At 48.4% G+C, this 20541-nt stretch overlaps 1 protein-coding gene and 1 non-coding gene across 2 annotated transcripts in view; both read right to left on the reverse strand.

Moving 5' to 3' along the window:
• Positions 1–929: 929 nt before the first annotated feature.
• On the reverse strand, positions 930–1002 carry TRNAF-GAA (transfer RNA phenylalanine (anticodon GAA)). The gene has a single exon. It is a non-coding gene; the product is annotated as a tRNA-Phe (tRNA).
• Positions 1003–5673: 4671 nt separating this feature from the next.
• Positions 5674–20541, reverse strand: part of OSBP (oxysterol binding protein) — a 30986-nt gene continuing 16118 nt past the window's right edge. The window contains exons 8-14 of the mRNA XM_061154288.1: positions 18705–18950; positions 18322–18442; positions 11668–11771; positions 10538–10633; positions 9625–9806; positions 8599–8819; positions 5674–8343 (exon numbers count right to left, since the gene is read on the reverse strand). Coding sequence (XP_061010271.1) covers positions 8201–8343; positions 8599–8819; positions 9625–9806; positions 10538–10633; positions 11668–11771; positions 18322–18442; positions 18705–18950 — 1113 coding nt within the window. The 3' untranslated portion in view covers positions 5674–8200. The remainder of the gene's footprint in view (positions 8344–8598; positions 8820–9624; positions 9807–10537; positions 10634–11667; positions 11772–18321; positions 18443–18704; positions 18951–20541) is intronic.

The following is a 20541-nucleotide window of genomic DNA, read 5'->3' on the forward strand; positions in this document are numbered from 1 at the left end:
GAAAACTGTCCTTGTGTAGTCAAACTAAGCTGCAGTTGAGGATCTCTTTGGCAGAGATGGGGCGGGGCTGTGGCCAACCCCGAAGGCAGCCCCCCACCCCGCACGTGGCGGCTCCCTGCCTGCAACACCACCCCCCCCCCCACGCAGAGCCGGGAGCCACAGGCCCGCAAACACGCGGGGAAGATTGGAACCCACAGCTCGCGGCGTGTGGTCCGAACCAGGAAGGCGGGATGAACTAGAAAGGGAATGAAGTGGAAGAGCCTGGTGCTTATTATACAGAGTGAAGTAAGTCAGGAAGAGAAAAAATAAATGTATGTTAACGCGTGTGTGTGGACCCTAGAAAGGTGGTACTGAAGAACCGATTTGCAGGGTAGCCGTGGAGACGCAGACAGAGGGAACAGAGGAGTGGACACGGTGGGGGAGGAGAGGGAGGGACGAAGTGAAAGAGTAACGTTGAAAAATATACATTATCACATGTGCAACAGAGAGCCAGTGGGAACTGGCTGGCGAGGCAGGGAGCTCAAATCCGTGCTGTGACGCCTGGAGGGGTGAGTGGGGTGCGGGTGGGGGGGGGGGGTTCAAGAGGGAGGGGCATGTCTGCCTACGGCTGACTGCAGAAGCGAACACACTATTGTAACGCAATTATCCTCTAATTAAAAACAAAATTTTTTTAAAAAGCGAAGAGCTCGTGGTGCTTGGGGAGAGCTGGTTACTCACGGACTAAAGGGCAGGGAAGGGACACTGACTTGATATTGACCAGCTTAAAAGCAAAGGTCGAAAAAAAAAAAGAAAAAAAAAAGAAAAGGCATAGGGACCAGGGCTTCCTGTCCATCCAAGGGCAAATGAGGTCCCCCTCACTGGAGGGATACAAGGATGCAAACATAGGGTATTCGTGGAACATCCGTTGGTGGGGACGCCTAAAACCACACTGCCGAAACCCGGGATTGAACCAGGGACCTTTAGATCTTCAGTCTAACGCTCTCCCAACTGAGATATTTCAGCAACTTGTAAAAAGTGGCTTCCTCATATCTGTAATGAAATATCTGCTTCCTTGTAGCAAAAGAAGGATTTGGATATATGTTTAGCAAGAGGTAGGCAAGGCCTCTCTTTATAAGCTAAAAGTAATAATTTTACTTTTCTCTTTTTCTAACTACCTTGCTATTTGTTTTTCTCATGTAAAAATAAATCATGGACTTTTTTTTCATGTTAGCTATGTAGACCTATTTCATTCTTTTTAATGCTTACACAGCATTGGTTGTGTGGATATAACACAATCTACTTAATCAAATTCTTAATGATGGACATTTTAATTTTTTCCCTCAGTTTTCATTATTAAAAACAATACTGTAATGATTATTCTTTTGAATTTGTTTTTCTTGTGAGAAGGCAGATTTCACAAAACCAAAAGTTATGAACATTTGGAATTTTTCAGATATTGTCAAAGTGGCCTCAAGACTTGTATGGAAGAAAACAGTCAGGAAGGCCATTTGTAAAGATTTCCAATGTAAGTTTTCAATATAACCTACCGATGAAATATTATACACAGGGTCATGGTATCTGTATGTTAAAAGCATTGATTTGCTAAACCTAAATATTTAAAGTGTACTTCAATTTTGTTGAGGCTGTATATTGTCACCCTGCTTATTTAACTTATATGAATAGTACATCGTGTGAAATGCTGGGCTGGATGAATCACAAGCTGGAACCAAGATTGTCAGGAGAAATAACAACCTCAGATATGCAGATGATTCCACCTTTATGGCAGAAAATGAAGAGAAACTAAAGATCCTCTTGCTGAGAGTGAAAAAGCTGGCTTAAAACTGTCTTCAAAAACTAAAATCATGGCATCTGGTCCCATCACTTCACAGCAAATAAATGAGGTAAAAGTGAAAACAGTGACAGATTTTATTTTCTTGGGTTCCAAAAATCACTGCAGATGATGATTGCAGCAATGAAATTAGAAGTCACTTGCTCCTTGGAAGAAAAGTTATGATAAACCTAGACAGAGTACTAAAAAGCAGAGACATCACTTTGCCGACAAAGGTCCTTGTAGTCAAACTGTGGTTTTTCCAGCATCATGTATGGATGTGAGAGTTGGACCATAAAGAAAGCTGAGCACCAAAGAATTGATGCTTTCTAATTGTGGTGCTGGAGAAGACCCTTGAGAGTCCGTTGGACTGCTAGGAGATCAAACCAGTCCATCTTAAAGGAAATCAACCCTGAATTTTCACTGGAAGGACTGATGCTGAAGCTGAAACTCCAATACTTTGGCCACCTGATGCAAAGAGCCGACTCTTTGGAAAAGACTCTGCTGGGAAAGATTGAGGACAGAAGGACAAGGGGGTGCAGAGGATGAGATGGGTAGATAACATCAGTGACTCAATGGACATGAGTTTGAGCAAACTCCTGGGAGATAAGTGATGGACAGGGAAGCCTAGCGTGCTGCAGTCCATGGGGTCGGAAAGAGTCAGACATGATTTAGCAACTGAACAACAAAACCTCAATTTTTGTAATCTCATCTTGGCATTTAAAAATTTTGAAACATATAGACATTGTCAAAAAGTGGAATTGACTCAGACCTTTCTCAAACTCTGAGAAGCAAGCTGTAGTTTAATAATATCCCCTAATATGCTGATTTATCCCACCTTCTCCCATTTCTTAATTTTTGACCCTTCGAATTCATATATTATATATATATAACTGCACTAGGCCAAGCTCTAACCTCTAACTGAGTAAGAATCTCTGTAGATGGGGCTCAGAATTATATATATATATATATATATATATATATTTTTTTTTTTTTTTTTTTTTTAAACTTGCAGGTGATTTCAATGTGCAGCCTCTCAGCATCTCATTCCTCAGTTTTCACAAAAATGTAGCCATTACATTTGGCCCTATGACTTTAATGTTTATTGGGATATGGTTGATTTACAATGTTGTGTTAGCTTCAGGGGCACAGCAAAATGAATCTGGGCCCATGTTTTAAATTGCTTCCTTAACCTCTCCACAGGCTCCTCCAACTCAGAATGCCCAAAGTGAACCCATCTTTCCCTCTAGACCTTCCATCTACGTTTCCAGAGCCAGAAAAATACAGATTCCTTCCTCCTTCCCTCTGCTCTCCACCAATAGTCATGCTCAAGTGCTCTTCATTCCTGTTCAACATGACTGGAATTCCTGCACCTCTCATTCTCACAGTTTCTCCAGCCTCTTGATTGACTACCTATCACTCATTTTCCACACTGGAACTCACCATCCTGCTTACAGATCTTTCTTTGGCTCTCTCACTGAAAACAGAAACCAAGACTTCTTTAAAGTATATAAAGACGTGCGTGACTTGGGATTCACCTCTCTCCATCACCGAATCAGTGTCCTCTCATTGATCCTAAACTCTAGCCATTCATGTAGCCGTCCAAACTCAGGATGCTTTCCTTGATTTTGGTCCTTGATTTTTGGTCCATGCAGCATTTTATACTTTGCTCTTCCTCTAACTTGGAACTCTCATCTCAGATACATTCTTCTAGTTGTGGAAGGCTTCCGTGACGTCTTTATCCCTGCCTCCCTACTCCCTATAGGCGTGTTGCCACTCTACAGTGCCATTTATCAACCTAGATTGTAATTGTCCATTTATCTGAGCTCGCTATCCCTAATGTATATTATGTAACAAGTTGGAAGTCAGTGTTTAATGAATGAAGACATACCTAGCCATATCTATCTCAGGGCCTACTGGTTTTTCAGTGTGTGTTAGTCACTCAGTTGTGCCCAACTCTTTGAGACCCCATGGACTGTAGCCCACCAGGTTCCTCTGTCCATGGAATTTTCCAGGCAAAGATGCTACAGAAGGTTGCCATTCCCTTCTCCAGGGGATTTCCCGACCCAGGGATTGAACCTGTGTCTCTTGTGCTGCAGGCAGATTCTGTACTGTCTGAGCCAACAGGGAAGCCCAAACATCTGGTTCTTTACTAACGTCTAATATCCCTCTACCAAACTCAGGCGTGACTTCTGCAAGGCTATTTATAGAAGAATCTGAGCTCTCTAGTTCTCACCTTTAAGGAAGCTGCATCTGATCAGCTTGTTAGCTTCCCCTGGGGAATCAAGGTGAACCCCAAGAGGAGCACTTTACCTGAAAAGACGGTAGGGAGGAAAGCCTGAGGAGAATGTAACCACCATCTATTTTATGAACTTTGGAACAGAAAACCATGGAAGGCTTCGGGAATGCTTCCCACAGGGCAGAGCACATTACTGGGCAAAAGCTTTATAAACCTTTTTAATTTTTTTTAATAAACCTTTAGAAGCAAACTCTTAAGTTTTTAGAACAATGTTAAGAGTTTCACAAGATGTATACCTTATAGTAAATACGTTCTAATGATTTTTCTATACTTCCTTTTAGGACTATAAGTTGATTTTCATTTGTCTTGCTGAAAGTAGAGCAGATCCTTGAAATGCAGAGGTTTAATGTTTTTGTGGGACTTCAGAGGTCCCTGTGGAGAAGGAAATGGCAACCCACTCCGGTATGCTTGCCTGGGATAATCCCACGGACAGAGGACCCTGGCGGGCTACAGTCCGTGGGATCACAGAGTCGGACAGGACTGAGTGACTGGGCAGAGTTCCCTGGCAGATGCAATAATGTATCATTTTGCTGAGTCATATGTAATTTTGAATCATGAGGAAGGTAGACTCCTGGGGATCTCTGTCCCAGCCCATCATGTCACAGCAGCCCCTTAAAGAACTGAAGGAAGGATGTTGAAGGATGGAGCTAGACAGCGTCATACTGAGTGAAGTAAGAAAGAGAAGGAGAAATATTATATGACATCCCTTACATGTAGAATCTAAAAAGGATACAAATGAACTTACAAAACATAGAGACTGACAGACTTAGCAAATGAACTTATGGTTGTGTGGGGAGCAGTGTGGGGAGGGCCAGTGAGGGAGTCTGGGGTGGGCATGCACACACTGCTGTATTTCATTTAAAATGGATAACCAACAGGACCTGTTGGTCAGCACATGGAACTCTGTTGACTGTTATGTGGCAGTCTGCGGGGGAAGAATGGACACACGCATGTGCATGGCTGAGTCCCCCCACTGTTCACAATCAGCTACACCCAACACAAAATAATACGTTAAAGAAATAAAGAAGAATGTTTAAATGTTTTGGGTACATTAGACTGCCCCTACTGGAGGAAATTACACACCACCTGCTATTCAAGATTGCAGGATGCAGCTCTCACAAATGTCAGGGGTCTACTACCATGTTATGGCTGTCAGAAAAACCACTGCTGACACTTCACACCAAGCCCAGTAACGGGAATCGGGCAAATGACTCTACCAGATAAGTGGCCTTCCCGGGAACCAGGCTCGAAAAAATAAACCCTGACAATGCAGCTGATTTTGTGGGCATGAGAGCTGTGAGATGTAAAGGTGTCAGGAGGCCGAACTTCAAGAATGCTCCTTCCTTCAGGTAGGACTCCCCACAAGGTATTATCCACATTAAGAAGCTTCTGGAAAGAGAGATACCCATTTCTTCACGATGTATAGTCCAGGAGGAGGAAATGACTTAGCTACCCGCTGCCTTCCAACCCAGTGGCTCACAGAACACAAGGTTGTAAAGGTCGCAAACTCCAGGGTTAAACAAACCCAGCTTGGAATTCCAGTGGTGTGACTAACCAATCAACTACGTGACCTTGAGTAAATTAGTTTATTTTCTGAGTGTCTTTCTTCATATTCAGCATGACAACTGTAACATGAACATCTTAAAAATTGTTGAAGTGGAAGCCAGGCAACGTTGAGCGCTTCGATCTCAGGACCCTGGACAAAGAAACACACGCTCAGCGGACAGGGGCTGCCCCCTCAGGCCAGGAATTGGCATTGCCCTCCTCGGAGGCCTCCAAGCCGCTTCCACAGCTTTGCCCACCTTCTCCCCTCCTTGAACTTTGCAGAGAAAAACTAAACTAGCATTTTCAGTGTCCTCATGTCTTTCCAAGATCTTCCAATCACCTCTCAGTTCCTTATGTTCAAAACACAGAATTTGAATCCCTGCGTGGATCAGCTAAGATCCTGAGAATTTAAACAGGCAGGTGAAATTAAGTTCAGTCAAACATCTGGAAATCCATGCCCAGTTTTTCTCACAGTTTCTCATGAAGATCAAGTTCCCCAACTCCCAAAAAACAAATCACAGTGGGGCCAGTTCTCCACCTCTTCCTGCTGCCTCCTACTCAGTAGAAGTGAATCAGACAAACAATCTGACTCTTTAAAAATTAATTTAGTAGTTTTCTTGGAAAAAAAATTCAATAAGGCAAAAAAACTGAAAATATATATAGTTTTGTTTTGCTTCCGTGTGACTTTATTTCACCTGAAGGACTGGAAGCCTCTTCCTTGAGCAGGAATCTGAGGATCAGGCTGGAGACATAGTGCAGATGGAGGAGGCAGGGGGTGGGGGGACAGAGCAGGGAGTTCAGTCTCCGGGGGAATCCCACCGGCCGAAGCACCCACCCCAGGAGCGGGTCACTGCTTCCATGGGGCTCCCTGAAGGTGGCAGCCCTGCCGTAACCCCTCCCTCGTGCTGGGAAGCGAGTCCCCCAAGGCAGCTCCCCACGGCCACCAGGCAGGGCGGGCCTGGTTCCCCGGCAGAAATCCAGTTTCCCTGCGGGGACGGCTTCCCCTGGAATGATTCCCCGCAAGGACCCACGCTGGCTGAGGCTCGGCAGTTAAGGAACAGAAACAGAGAACACCAACGAAGAGCAGACAAGGAAGGCACCTCGATTTGTGATCCTCAACCACGGGTGGGCGGCACGGGGTCGGATTTCCGACCAGAGACAACTGAAACAAAACAAAGACGGGAAAAAAAAAGGAAATCTGGGCCAGACAGGAGCGGTTCTCTTATCAGCCCACGAGGCGGGGCTTGCAGCCCCGGTTCCCAGGAAGGAGGATCAGCTATGCGGCGCTGCGCTTGGGCAGAGGCAGGCTGCAGCCGCAAACGCCCCTCCTGCCCGACTACCCACACTCTCCTGGGTGGAGGAGGACAGAACGCTGGGCAAGGGGGCAGGGCTTCGTCCTCCAGAGTCGGGTGAGGAGAGCGGAGCTGAGACAGCAGTGGGCGCCCAGGATGCGACCCGCAGACACAGACCCTGCTGGGTGATCGTGGGACGTGTCCGCCCAAGGGGGCTCCCATCCGCACTAGTGTGTCCGAGAGTCCCTGGGGGACAAGTGAGATCAGAGAGCAAGATTCTTAACGGGAGGGAGGGAAATCAAACAGAAAATTCGGACTTTTCTCTACATATATATAATATACAGGTATTTAACACATTATTCCAGAAGTGGCTTCAGTCCGTGGGTTCTGAGAGATGGTGAAAACTCACTCGGAATAAACGCCTTCTCTCAGATTCTGAAGTGTGGCAGAATGGGGCAGGTAATGCTTTGTTCCTCGAGGCACAAACCTGAGCGGGTATGTGCCCAGAGATGGAGAGAGAGCGAGAAGAAGGCAGGAGAGGGGAGGAGAAGGCGGCGGGGACGGTGGGGTGAGCGGGCGGGAGAGCGCGCGGCCAGCCGTGTCCACGCGGCCTCGCGCTCCGGGTTCTCCGAAGCACTCTGCCTGAGCGAGTCCGTAAAGTCCCTCGTGAGGACAAGGCAACCCTCCTGCGACGCCCGAGCGGCCTCGGCGGCCGTCAGCGAAGGTGGAGAACAGCAGCAGGGTGTGCTAACGAGCGAAGACACTGCCAAGCATGACCTCTGCGCGTCCCGGTCCTGCAGACGAGCCCCTCGCGGGCGCCTCATGCGGCCCGGCCATCTCCTGGGCTGTGCCTCGGCTCCACCACGGCGCTCACGATGCTCCGTGGCCAAGTCTGAACGGGTTTCTTTTTCGAGGGACCCTCTAGGATCAGCTCGCGCGGCACAAGGCCGGGCGCCCTGCAGCAGTGTGCTCCGCGGGCCTGGCTGAGCGGCAGCTCCGGGGCGGGGGTGAGGGCCAGCATCTCAGGGGGTGGGTGGGGCCCCCGACTCCGGAGAAGTTGGGGGCGCCTCCCCGACAAGCACGCGGGGTCCAGAATGTTGATTTCAGGGTCAATCAGCTAAGGCAACCAGCCAATCACCACCAACCGGGTCTGCTTCTGGTGACTGATTCGGAACAAGAAGTGATTGGTTAAGACAGACGAGCTCGAGCAGGCGGCGCCGGCAGCAGTCCGCGGGCTCCTCCTCCTCGGCGGCTCCTTCAGAAGATGTCAGGGCACGAGTCCCAGTCCTGCCGCTCCTTGCACTCCCAGTAGCCGCCGCGGTAGATGTGCGTCAACTCCCGGGTCACCGGGTCCTTCCTGCGCTCGAACCACAGCGCCTTGTAGGGGTCGTGGGCCGTGCCTGTCGGGCAAGAGGCGGGGAGGCAGGATCAGGGCCATGGGCCGCGGGCACCTCCCTCAACCGGGGCGCGGACACGGGGGTGCATCCCTCAACCAGGGCGCGGACACGGGGGGCCTGTCCCTCAACCAGGGCGCGGACATGCGGGCGTGTCCCTCATCGGGGCGCGGACACGGGGGCGCATCCCTCAACCAGGGCGTGGACACGGGGGGCCTGTCCCTCAACCGGGGCGCGGATACGCGGCAGAGGCGCCCTTACCGTCCTCCGTGGCCCTCATGGCCTCGGCCTCGCGCTTCTTCCTCGCAAGCCGCTGCTTCTCCTCCAGGCGCTGCTTCTCCGCGTTCGCCTCGTCCCAGCGCCCGTTCTCCATCAGCCTCTGGTCGGGCCGCAGCCGGCTGTCCGTGGGCGCGGTGCCGGCCTCCCAGGCGTTGAGGGTCAGAGCCAGCTCGGAGAAGTAGTACATGTTCTCCGCGTTCTTCCTGCAGGGCAGGGCCCAGAGCCCCGTGAGCCAGAGTCCAGCTGAGCTCGCGCCAGGGATACAGCCCCCAGGTGCCCACAGAGCCTGTGGGTGCGCCTAAGAGACCTGGCGGACCGTCCCCTCCCAGGACACCGCCCCCCCACCTCAGGGCCCCCACCTGGATGGTTTCCTGGGTGTGGGATATGCTCAGTTGAAATTAGGAAGACTGAAACATTCTACTAAATAAAACTTCAAATTTGTTTCCTTTTACTTTTTGCTACTTTCTGGGATAACCTTGGCTATCACTAGGACTGAACATATTAAATGACTACAGCAGACAAAAGGTCTCCACCTTAATTATTTCCAAAGTCCTGGACATTGTCTCAGGGACCATCATATTGCCATGAGCCTTTAGGCCACAGGTGGTAGGGAGCTTTCTCCCTTGGCTCTTTCTGAACAGTTTTGCTCTAAATTACAGAAAAATATTCTTCTGAATCACAACCCGAAGGACTGCTCTGGTGTGTGCATGCTCAGTCATCGGGTCTGACTGTGACCGCATGGACTGCAGTCTGCCAGGCTCTTCTGTCCATGGGATTTCCCAGGCAAGAAAATACTGGAGTGGGTTGCCATTTCCTTGTCCACCAAAGGACCTTTAGGAGATACCAAATCATTTTTGGGCAGGTGTGGTCTGAGTCATTTGAACTCTCCTGGGACAAGGCCTGCAACAACCCCACCCCACAGGGCCGCCTTTCGGTCCTCTGCCAGTGCTGGTCCGCGCAGACTTAAGCGGGAGGGCAGGGGAGGGACGCCGCCATGGCGATACTCACGGTAGAGGGTTCCGCTTCCAGAGCAGCACCCTGCTCTCCTCCGTGTCGTGGCTGCGCTGCCGGGCGTCACCCCCGTTCTCCCCGGGGACCGGCTGTGCTTTGAAGCAGTCCATTTTCTCATCCCATGTGCCCAGCAGCACGAAGTGAACTCTGCCCGATGGGTCGGTCACCTCCCCCGTCACCTAGGGGTGGAGAGCAGGCTCGGGAGCACGGCGGCACCGGGGACGCGCCCCAGAGCCTGGCCCTGGGGCAGGCTGCTTGCACCCCGCTGCAGACTATGGGAGCCGCTGGACTTACTCTGTGGGAGTGTGCTTGAACTGCTCAAAGGGCCAGCCTCATGAATGGGGGCTTCGTTACCATTTTGTGGTACAGGGCTTTTTTTCCTAACGATGTACACAAGAAAAGGGTCTGACCGTACTCGGGATTATGTTGTGTTCTTCTCCCCAGAAATCAGAGAGACCACAGACGAACCTGTTCACTCTCCCAACACAACTCCCGGCACAGTTCCGCTGCGGCGGTAACAGAAGCCTCGCTCAGACTTCACAGGGGTCGCGCCACCCGTGCCTTCTTCCCGCAGTCCTCTCCTCAGTCCTGCCGCAGCGGTTCCCGTTTTCAGTCTCTCCTGGTTCTGTTTGTCTGTCTGTTTGCCACACTCACTCAGTTTGCAGGATCCTAGTTCCCCGACCAGGGATCGAACCTGGGCCCACAGCAGTGAAAGCACCCTCAGCACTGGGCCAACTCTACTATCTCGCTGCTCTTGACTTTCACTTTCTAACTTACTGTCTTTTGCTGAGGTTCTCCTTTACCTCTCCTTTTTTTGAATGCACACACATCCATCTATGCCAGCCTCAAAGGAAGAGACTTTCTGCAGGACATACACTAGGTGAAAAACACTTTAATCCCAACTTCTTACCTTTCTCGCGACGTCCCGAGAGAAGTAGCTATAAGGAACAAATTTAAGATTGCACTTGTCCCCTGTCTTGTGATTCACGATGTCAATCTCACCAGACTATGAAAAGAAAAGAACCATGGACTGTTTTATTAAGACTGAATGACCTGGATATATGCTAAGCCCCACGCCTCGTAATTCTTTTCTTTTCAGTCTTATGTTCTTGCACTCCTACACTTAAGATTCATGTCTCAGTCATTCTTGAGATGCTCTAAAATGCTTTTATCATCTTGGTATTCCTGGTTGGAATCAAGGCCAAATGACCTTTTTTTTTTAAAAAACTGTGTGTCGCGTTAGGTGGCATAATTCAGCCTTTGGCATGCACGTTGACATTCACATTATAATTTACCTTCCCGAACTGATCCTCCACTCGTACCCTTCATGAACTCCATGTTTAAATCAAAGGGTTCTACCCCCAGCTTCAAGACTACACGTGGTGGGCCTTTCTGTATTTTATTCATTTCACTCTCTCCTCCTTTCCATCTTGTGAGTCCCAATCCACTCGTGAAGACTCAGCTTCATTCCCACACCTACTGTGAAGCCTCTCCCACTGTTCGGACAATATTCTCCTTTTGCCTAAATTTACTGCAACCATTGTCTTAAGAGCAAATTGACAATGAATTAGATATTATCTTAGCACACCTCTTATGCGGGTCGTTTTGCCAAATACTTTTCATCCTACACATATTTGTCGTAAGTCTCCAATGATAAAATAACTCTTGAGGGACAACACCCCATCTGACTTGGAACCCCAAAAACCCCAGGCTCCACCCGGCAATGCATGCTTGATGCGCAAGGAGAGGACAGAGGGTGGGAGCCGTGCTCATCACTTTCTTGGAGCCCTCCTGGTGCCTGACACAGTCCTAGGAGAGCAGTCACCCACGAATGTGGGAACCTGGTCATTTACAGACAACAGTCTGTGGTACGAAAAGTCGGCAGTTTGGGAGTGTGGTTACTGCCTGAGAGGAATTGCCTCGGTGAAACTGAGAAACCAGGAACGGCAGTTGGGGTCCAGGTCACAAATCCTGAACACTGCAAAGATGGACGAAAGGATTCTTGTGAACTCCAGAAGCGCTGAGAGGTCCTTTGCTCACCTGATCAATCCACAATTTGCCCACGATGATGTTGTGCACTGTTGTGGTCACTTTCTTCCAAGTGTAGTGGTGCCCAGTTGCATGGAAAATACAGTGGATGCTACCTAGAAGCAGAGAGTGGTACACATATTAAGCTGAACGTTAGAAAAACAGCACCATGCTGGCTGCGGCCCTCATCTCAAGGGGAGGGGACAGAAACTCAGGCCAGGGTCCTCCCGGGCCTGCTTCCCTGCGTCTCTCCACCGGCAGGTCCTGACTTTATAGCTCTCACCAGATAGTCTTGGTGAACACCAAACCAAAGTCAGGGGTTTGAATGGGAGATTCAAAATAATTTAAAAAATCTCAGAAGACATATATAGTTTTTTCAAAAATTTTTTTTTTCGATGTGGACCTTTTTTCCCCAAGTCTTTATTGAATGCATTACAACACTGCTTCTGTTTTATGGATCTCTGGCTCTGAGGCACAGGGGAGGTCCCTGAGCAGGGACTGAACCCAAACAGCCTAAACTGGAAGGTGAAGTCTTAACCACTGGACCGCCAAGGACATCCCAAGACACACATTACATAGTATAGTTCCTTCCGGGTCACAGTCCGGGAGCACTGATGAAAGGAGCAGTGCTTGTGGCTCAGGGATGTCCTCCTTGTGCAGAAGGCCGCAGCGGGCACGCCCTCGGGCAGCGATGCTGACGGCAGCAGTGGCAGTCGCGCAGTCTGTGTGCTTGCACCAGACGCTGCATCCCCCCCACCCCCGCCCCGAACTGGCCGCCCAAGTGTCTTCAGAAACATCTCCTCTGCCCATGGCAGCCCACAGTCCTGCCTTCCCTCTGCCACCGCAGTGACGGCCCCAGCAGCGCTGGCCTGGACCCCTTCTTGGCCTCCCAGCTTCCACACTGGTCCTCCTGAAGTCTCTAGGCAAAATGATCTGTCTAAACATACCACGTCAACTTTCCACGCCAGAGAATCCCTCACTTTCTCCCACTGCAGTGAGAGAAAGATTCAACTCCTTTCCACAGAATACAAGACCCTCAAGAGCTTCCCCAGAGCCCCAAAACCAGCCGCGGTGGCCTTACTGCTGCTCACGCATGCTATGCTTGCTCGGGGCCCTCAACTCTGGGCTCTCTCTGCCTGGAACACACTCCCCCAGATCGTCTCCTGGTTTTTGGTTCCCTGTATCCTCAGGTCTCAGGTCAGATGTAACCTTCTCAGAGAATCTCCCGACTCCCCCAGCCAGGGAGACGCCATGCCCTGCCTCCTCCACCACTACCCCCAGCCCCCACTCACTCTAGTTTCTTCATGGGACTACCACTATCTAAAATTATTTATTTACTTTTTGTCTATTTAAGAAAAGAATGCAAACTAAATGAGGACAAAGTGGCTTTTGTTCACCATCGTACACCTACCTAGGATAGTTGCCAGCAGATAGTGGGCACTCAAATCCCTGCTGATACCTTAGCTGGCAGGCATCGTTAACCCCTATATCTGCTTCCTACTGCTGCTGGAACCAACTGCAACAAACTCCGCAGCTTAAAATAACACAGCTTACTCTTTTACAGTTCTGAAGGCAGAATCTAAAATCCAGGTGTCAAAGGAGGCAAGAATAAACAAAGGGTCAAAGACAGCCTCTGCAATAAGTGGTGCTGGGAGAACTGGATAGCAACGTGCAAAAGAATGAAATTAGAACACTTCCTAACACCACACACAGAGATAAACCCAAAATGGATTAAAGACCTAAATTTAAGACCAGAAACTAAAACTCTTAGAGGAAAACAAAGTCAGAACCACTCGATGACAAATCACAGCAAGATCCTCTATGACCCACCTCCTAGAGTAATGGAAATAATACCAGAAAAACAAACAACCCAATCAAAAAGTGGGGAAAAGACCTAAACAGACATTTCTCCAAAGAAGACATACAGATGGCAAACAAACACATGAAAAGATGCTCAACATCACTCATTATCAGAGAAATGCAAATCAAAATTACAATGAGATAACACCTCACACCGGTCAGAATGGCCATCATCAAGAAGTCTACAAACAATAAATGCTGGAGAGGGTGGGGGGAAAAGGGAACGAACGCTCTTGCATTGTTGGTAGGAATGTAAACATTGGTAGGATACAGCCACTATGGAGAACAGTGTGGAGATTCCTTAAAAAACTAGGAATAACACCACCATGTGACCCAGCAATCCCACTCCTAGGCATATACCCCAAGGACACCAAAACTGAAAAAGACACATGTATGTCAATCCTCATTGCAGCACTACCTACAGGAGCTAGGCATGGCTCTGACGGTTAAGAGTCTGCCTGCAATGCTAGAGACCTGGGTTCGATCCCTGGGTTGGGGAAATCCCCTGGAGAAGGAAATGGCAATGCACTCCAGTATTCTCTTGTTGAGTTAATGTTTAGTTAATTCAGTCGTGCCCGACTCTTTGCGACCCCGTGGACTGCAGCCCACCAGGCTCCTCTGTCCATGAGATTTTCCTAGCAAGGATACTGGAGTGGGTTGCCATTTCCTTCTCCAGGGGGTCTTCCCAACCCAGGGAAGTATTCTTACCTAGAGCCTATTACACAGGGTGAAGTAAGTCAGAAAGAGAAAAACAAATCTCATACACTAATGTACATATATGGAATCTAGAAAGATGGTGCTGATGAAATTATTTGCAGGGCAGCAATGGAGACACAAGAGAACAGACTTCTGGACACGATGGGGCGGAGGGGGGGGGCATCTGCAGAGAGCAGCAGGGAAACACACATCCCTGTATGCAGAACAGATGGAAACGAGAATCTGCTGTAGGACTCCGGGGACTCAGCCGGCTCCGTCACCCTCCAGGGCTGAGATGGGGAGGAGACGGGAGGGAGGCTCCAGAGGGAGGGGATATGTGTGTACATGCGGCTGATTCCTGGTGATGTCTGGCGGAAACCAACACAATTCTGTAAAGCAATTATCCTTCAATTAAAAATAAATAAATTTAAAATTAAAAAAAAAAAAAAACAACCAGGTGCCGGCAGGGGCGTGTCCTTATGACGTCTCTAGGGGAGAATCTATCCTCGTGTTTCTTCCAGCTGCCAGAGGCCACCTGCACTCTTTGGTTTCCAAGGATCACTCACATCTCTTGCTTCTGTTGTCACTGACTGAACCTCCAGCCTCTCTCTAATAAACACCCTGTGATTATATCAGGCCCAGAGAAAAATCCGGACCATCTCCCCATCTCCAGGTGGTGATAACAGTTGGAGCACTTGAAGAAATAATGGCCAAAAATTCCCCAAGTTTGATGAAAAATACTCATCTACACATCCAAGAAGTCCACTGAGTGCCAAGCAGGATCAACTCAAAGAGCAAGACATACAAACCTTCCACAATCAAATTAGAAAGACAGCGTCAAAGAGAATCGGAAAAGCCCAAAAGGAACAGAGGAGTAACCGCATCACAGGCAAGCGATCCGCAGAGACCATGGGGGCAGAGGCAGTGGGAACACATAGTCAAGGGGCTAAAAGACAAAGACCGTCAAGCCCAGAAGTCCATGTCCAGCAAAACTGTTCTTCACAGACAAAGGAGAACTCAAGACATTCCCAGAAAAACAAAACCTGAAAGAATTCATCATTAGCAGATCTCACCTTCAAGAAATACTCAAGGAAGTCCTTCAGGCTGAAATGAAAAGACACTAGACACTGACTTAAATCACCTTAAGAAATGAAGAGACCAGTAAGTGCTCAGTCGCGTATGCCTCTTTGCAACCCCATGGACTGTCGCCCACCAGGCTCCTCTGTCCATGGAATTCTCCAGGCCAGAACACTGAAGTGTGTAGTCATTCCCTTCTCCAGGGGATCTTCTGGACCCAGGGATCGAATTTGGGTCTGCCGCATTACAGGCAGATTCTTTATCATCTGAGCCACCATTAAAAGACAATTATGTTATAAAACGTCGATGGAATTACAATGTAGAAAAATGGTTTGTATGACAATAAAAGCACAAAGGAGGGAGAAGGTAATGGATCCATACAAGGGCAAAGTTTTTATATATTATAGAAATTCAGTTGTATTAATCTGAACTAGATTATTAGAAGGTTTTAATACCCAGGGTAACCACAACAAAAATATCTTTAAAGATCACAGTAAAAGAAATAAGGGAATTAAAATGGTAAGCTAGAAAAATACCTATTTAATATAAAGAAAGAACTAATGGACAGAGGAACAAAAAAGACATAAGATGTACAGAAACAAGATACCAAAATGGCAGATGTAAACCCTAACTAATCAATCAGTAATTATAATAAATATAGATGGATTAATCACTCTAAGCAAAAAGCAGAAACTGGAAAAATGGATAAAATGCATAAGGAGGAATTTTGACCACAGTGCTACTAGAGCAAACTCAAGGCACACAGAGGCCGGCAGTCACCGCACAGACCAGCGAGCTGAGTGTGGTTTCATTCAGCCTCAGACGGTGACTCTTCTCAGGTTTGAGAACTCCAACTATGAAAGAATAGTCTTATTTAAATGCATCTCTTTAAACTGCAAGTTGCCACTCAATTCCAAAGTGAGTGGATGAATAAACTCGTATCTATCCTCTCTACAGTCTTCATAATTTTACAAACATCAATTACATTGCTTTCCTAGAAGCATTCTTTTTTCCAGATTGCAAGAATTCTAACCTTTTCAAAGTCTATTTTACAAAAAGACTCAGACTTCTATCTGCCTCACTTATAACCCTGTCTGTACCTCTTTCACCAGTGACATCCATCAGCTTAACGATTTACCCTCTGAGAGGTGAACATCCCTGAATATGTGAAAATTAAATTGCATGACTCTCCTTCCAAGTCACGGACGCAAAAGTATTAAATACAACCATCCCCAGGGCTAACATCTGGAAATCCCTCTTTATATCTCTGTATTCAGATTCCTGTCACGTCAATTCTTTGTTCAATTTCCCTACAAAGGCAGAGATCTCTGCTTTGTCCACTTATATTTTCCCAAACATCTTAGAACTACATCTAGTATGTGGTAGATACACTCAATATCGAATCCTTAAAAAACCACAGGAATGGAATCCAAACAATTTTTGAACTCTTTAAAAATTGGATCTACCACTTTTATCCTGTTACTATAGTTATTTGCCCCTTAAAGAATTTGAGATTAGTCAAATTACAGAGAAAATGTTCAGCAGATCATTGGTAATTTGGGTCTACTACTCTTTTTAAAATGCATACCCTCTCAGAATTAAATACATATAATCCACCCCTTTAGTGATCCTCAGGGTGCTCTGAAACTCTTCTGCATGGATGAAGTTACACGCAACATAACCACTGACACTCAGGTTTGCAGATTAGGAGTGAACATCTCAAGTGTTTACTACTCTCAACCTAACACACTTCTGAAACTATTCGCTTCAAAGACAGTTAAGCAATTAGAACCTTTTTACAGGTTCTCAGGAAAAGATCAAGACTGAAATCACTTAGTCTCCTTTTCACCTTGGGGTCTCTTGCATATTAATCATGAAGCAATAAAGTTAACACTTCAGTTTCACTTCCGACATCCTTGGATTTTTTTCTAATGTCTGGTTTGCACTGTACCTGTTACACTGTGTGTTTTCTGAGGGAAAGCGGGTGCAGTAGAGCAGAAGGCTGTCCTGCAACAACCCAGCCCTGCAGCTCTGCCTCCTGAAAGATGAAAACCCGGAAAGCGAAAGGCACACAGAGCTCAGGCGCCTACTGTCAGCCGTCTCCAGGCGACTTGGCCTCTCGATCTGCTCTGGGTTTCTTTTCCTGCAGACCAGCATTCACTCTTCGACACATACAGGGTCAAACGTGGCTGCTCTTGCTGAACTTGCAAAGAGCATCAAGAGCCTGCTACACTTTTTGAATAACTGCTTTTCACCTGAAGCACAGACATGCTAACACGGCATACTAGGATTCCTATTCCCAGGCTGGATCCTTTAGGTCTTGGTGCAAAATTAACGTGTAATCCAGTAAGATCTTTTTTTTAAAGTTTCACATTACCTGGAGCTTACCCCTTACATAAGGGATACCTAACCCCTCTGATGGAGGGAGGGGGAGGGGCTGCCAGGAAACCTAACCTTGCAGCCACAGGAGTTCTGGTCTGTGGCGAGAAACTGCCTGCTAGGGAAGGAGGGGCAACACCACCAGTTTAAAGACAGAACTTTAAAGAGCACGCTGAGATGCATATCCTAAAATAGTACTTAAAAGTAAAAGGAAGGGTCAAAGTGTTAGTTGCTCAGTCCTGTCCAACTCTCTGCAACCCAATGGACTCCTCAGTCCATGGGATCCTCCATGCAAGAACACTGGAGTGGGCTGCCACTCTTCTCCAGCAGATCTTTAGAGCAGGGATCAAACCTGTTTCCCCTGCACTGCAGGCAGTTTCTTTACCATCTGAGCCACCAGGGAAGCCCCCCAAAATAAAGATGCGTCAGATGTAAGCTAAGAAGACAAAGAACCTGTGACTGAGTGGGTCCCTAAACAGTCTCTCAGCCCTCATTCACCCCACGGCTGAGAAGTTATGTGACCTGCAGAGCTGGCTCCCAGGTTCAGTACCCGAACCAGGCCTCCAGGCTCCCGGCTCCAGAACCAGCAACCTCCTCTGTCCTGCCAGGACAGCCTTCCTTCCTGGAGCACCCCCACCCAGGTGCTGGCCTTACCGAGAGGCATAATGGAGAGGTATTTGCCGCGAAACTTGCTGGTGATCTTGATCTCCTGCCGCAGCGTCCAGCCGTTTCTGGACTCGGCATGGTGTGCAGCCGCAGGGGGGTGGTGGCTCACCTGGAAGAGACCGGGAGCTCCAATGAAAAGGCAGGAGGGGAGGAGACGCCGCCCAGTCACACCCCGGGTTCCCGCTGGAGGGCGCAGGCCCACAGCCCTAGGTGAGCATCAGGGCCTCCATGGCTGACGTCCAGGAGAGGAAGGCAGTCTGGGGTGGCAGCGTCTGGAATGTCTGCAAATGCTAACGCCCAGGGTGGGGAGCAACCCCCGAATCCCCTCTTCCTCAAGCAGGAAGCGTGCCACAGTCCTGAGGCTCCTTCACCTGCTCACAGAGGGATCGGTAGCCATTCTCCTCTAACCGGTCCAGCTCAAAGGTCTCCCCAAGGAGTGGGTTGAATGGCTTGCTGGTACGGAAGACAGTAGTGGAGTAGGAGGACACGGTGAAAGCTGCAACATAACAGAGCTGTTCTAGAGAGTTCTCACACTTGGCAGCCCGGTCTAACAGCTCATGGTATTCCAGGTCTTCAGTGAGGCGCTGAAGCATGGATAAGGGCTCGTTAAAGTTCACCTGTCAGGAAAAGAGCAGATGTAAACGCCTTGCGCACACAGCCACACCAGACCATTTCTTCTTTTTTTTTATCCCCACAGGTGGAGACACACACTGAGATGTCAAGACATCTCAGATAAAGCGGATCCTTGGGAAAAGAAGCCTGTGCTCAGCGGAGACGCTCTAAGCTCTGACCCCAACAACAGCCCGTTCTCGGCGGTGAGCTGCTCGCGTCTGGGACTGCGGAAACCTCCGCCTGCACTGATTTGCTAACTGAAAGGTGAGATGGGAACCACGCCTCTTCTGCTCAGCACTGCATATCCACGCCGCCTGTCACCAAACAGGCATCGAATGAGTGAACCAAAGGGGAATGGATGTGGCACCAGGACACCCAGAGAGGAGGCTGGGCGTGGAACCCTTCTGAGGGGGAGAGGAAGGCTAGCAGAGTCCAGGAGGGGGCAGTCCTGACGGGGAGCATGCTGCAGGGGCCAGCTTCCCTCCACACTGGGCCACCACTGGTCTCAGTCCAGGGCCCCATCAGGCCAGGGTGCTGCCTCCTTCTCTGAGGCTGCAGAGCTGTGTTTCTGGCCCGGGAGTGTTCGCGCCAGGGGCAGAGAGAGGGCTCCTGTCTTCAAGTTTAGAGCCAACCTGAGGGCACTCGACTACAGGATGAAGCGAGCGTGTGTCTGTGTGTGCCTCTCTTGGGGAGAAGGTACCCACTCAGGCCGCAAATTAACAGGTGCCAGGCCCTGTACAACCCACCGGGGGCAGAGAAGTCAAAAGAAGAGACTGTTCTCCCTCACCCCCAAAGACTCAGCTTCTAAGTTGACTATTTGGAACGTATGATGACTTTACTATTTAAAAACTTATTATCAAAAGAGGTTAGGTTCCCAGTTGTTCCGAGGTTGGCGCTGTTTAATCAGCAGCCCAGCTAAACAAGCCTGAATACCGGCAGCTGAGTTCTGAGTCCAGAGAAGAGAAGAAGGAAGAAAGAACCACCCTTGGGACTGAATGAGGCTGACCGAAAGCAACATTTTGGTTACTGAAACATGCAAAAACAACACTTTTCTTTCCTAGAGTCCTATCTTTTTTCCTGTCTTTTTCTGCATTTTTATCCAACTTCCTGCCAGTCAATCTCTATGAGTCACATATTACCCTAATATTTACTGTCTTCCCAATTACGAAATATCTTGTAATTTCTGCTATAACACTTTGGAGAAACAAAGTTAAAAGGAAAAAAAAATCTACTTGAAATACCATCACCCAAAGATAACCATCCTTAGTAGTTTCCATATTTTTTCTATGCATTTATGTATTTTTAAAAAGGGCCTGTTTTTTCTGAGAAATAAGCCAAGCATTTCCCTGTGAAAATTTCCCAATGGGGAAGGATGATCTACCACGCCTCAACTAAAACAGTCTTCAAGTAGCGGACTCCACCACCACCTGTCCATGGAGAGAAGAGCTATATGATGAGGAAAATGCACATGGAGGGGAAATGGATGGACAGAACGCAAATCCTCCAGGTCTTTCACAGCGGGCACTTATTAACTATGCAGACAACACTTCTCAGGAGCTGAGCTGCATCCACCAGGCAGTAACAGTTCGATACGTT

The sequence above is a fragment of the Dama dama genome, chromosome 1, assembly GCF_033118175.1.
Source record: "Dama dama isolate Ldn47 chromosome 1, ASM3311817v1, whole genome shotgun sequence".
Lineage (NCBI taxonomy): Eukaryota > Metazoa > Chordata > Mammalia > Artiodactyla > Cervidae > Dama > Dama dama.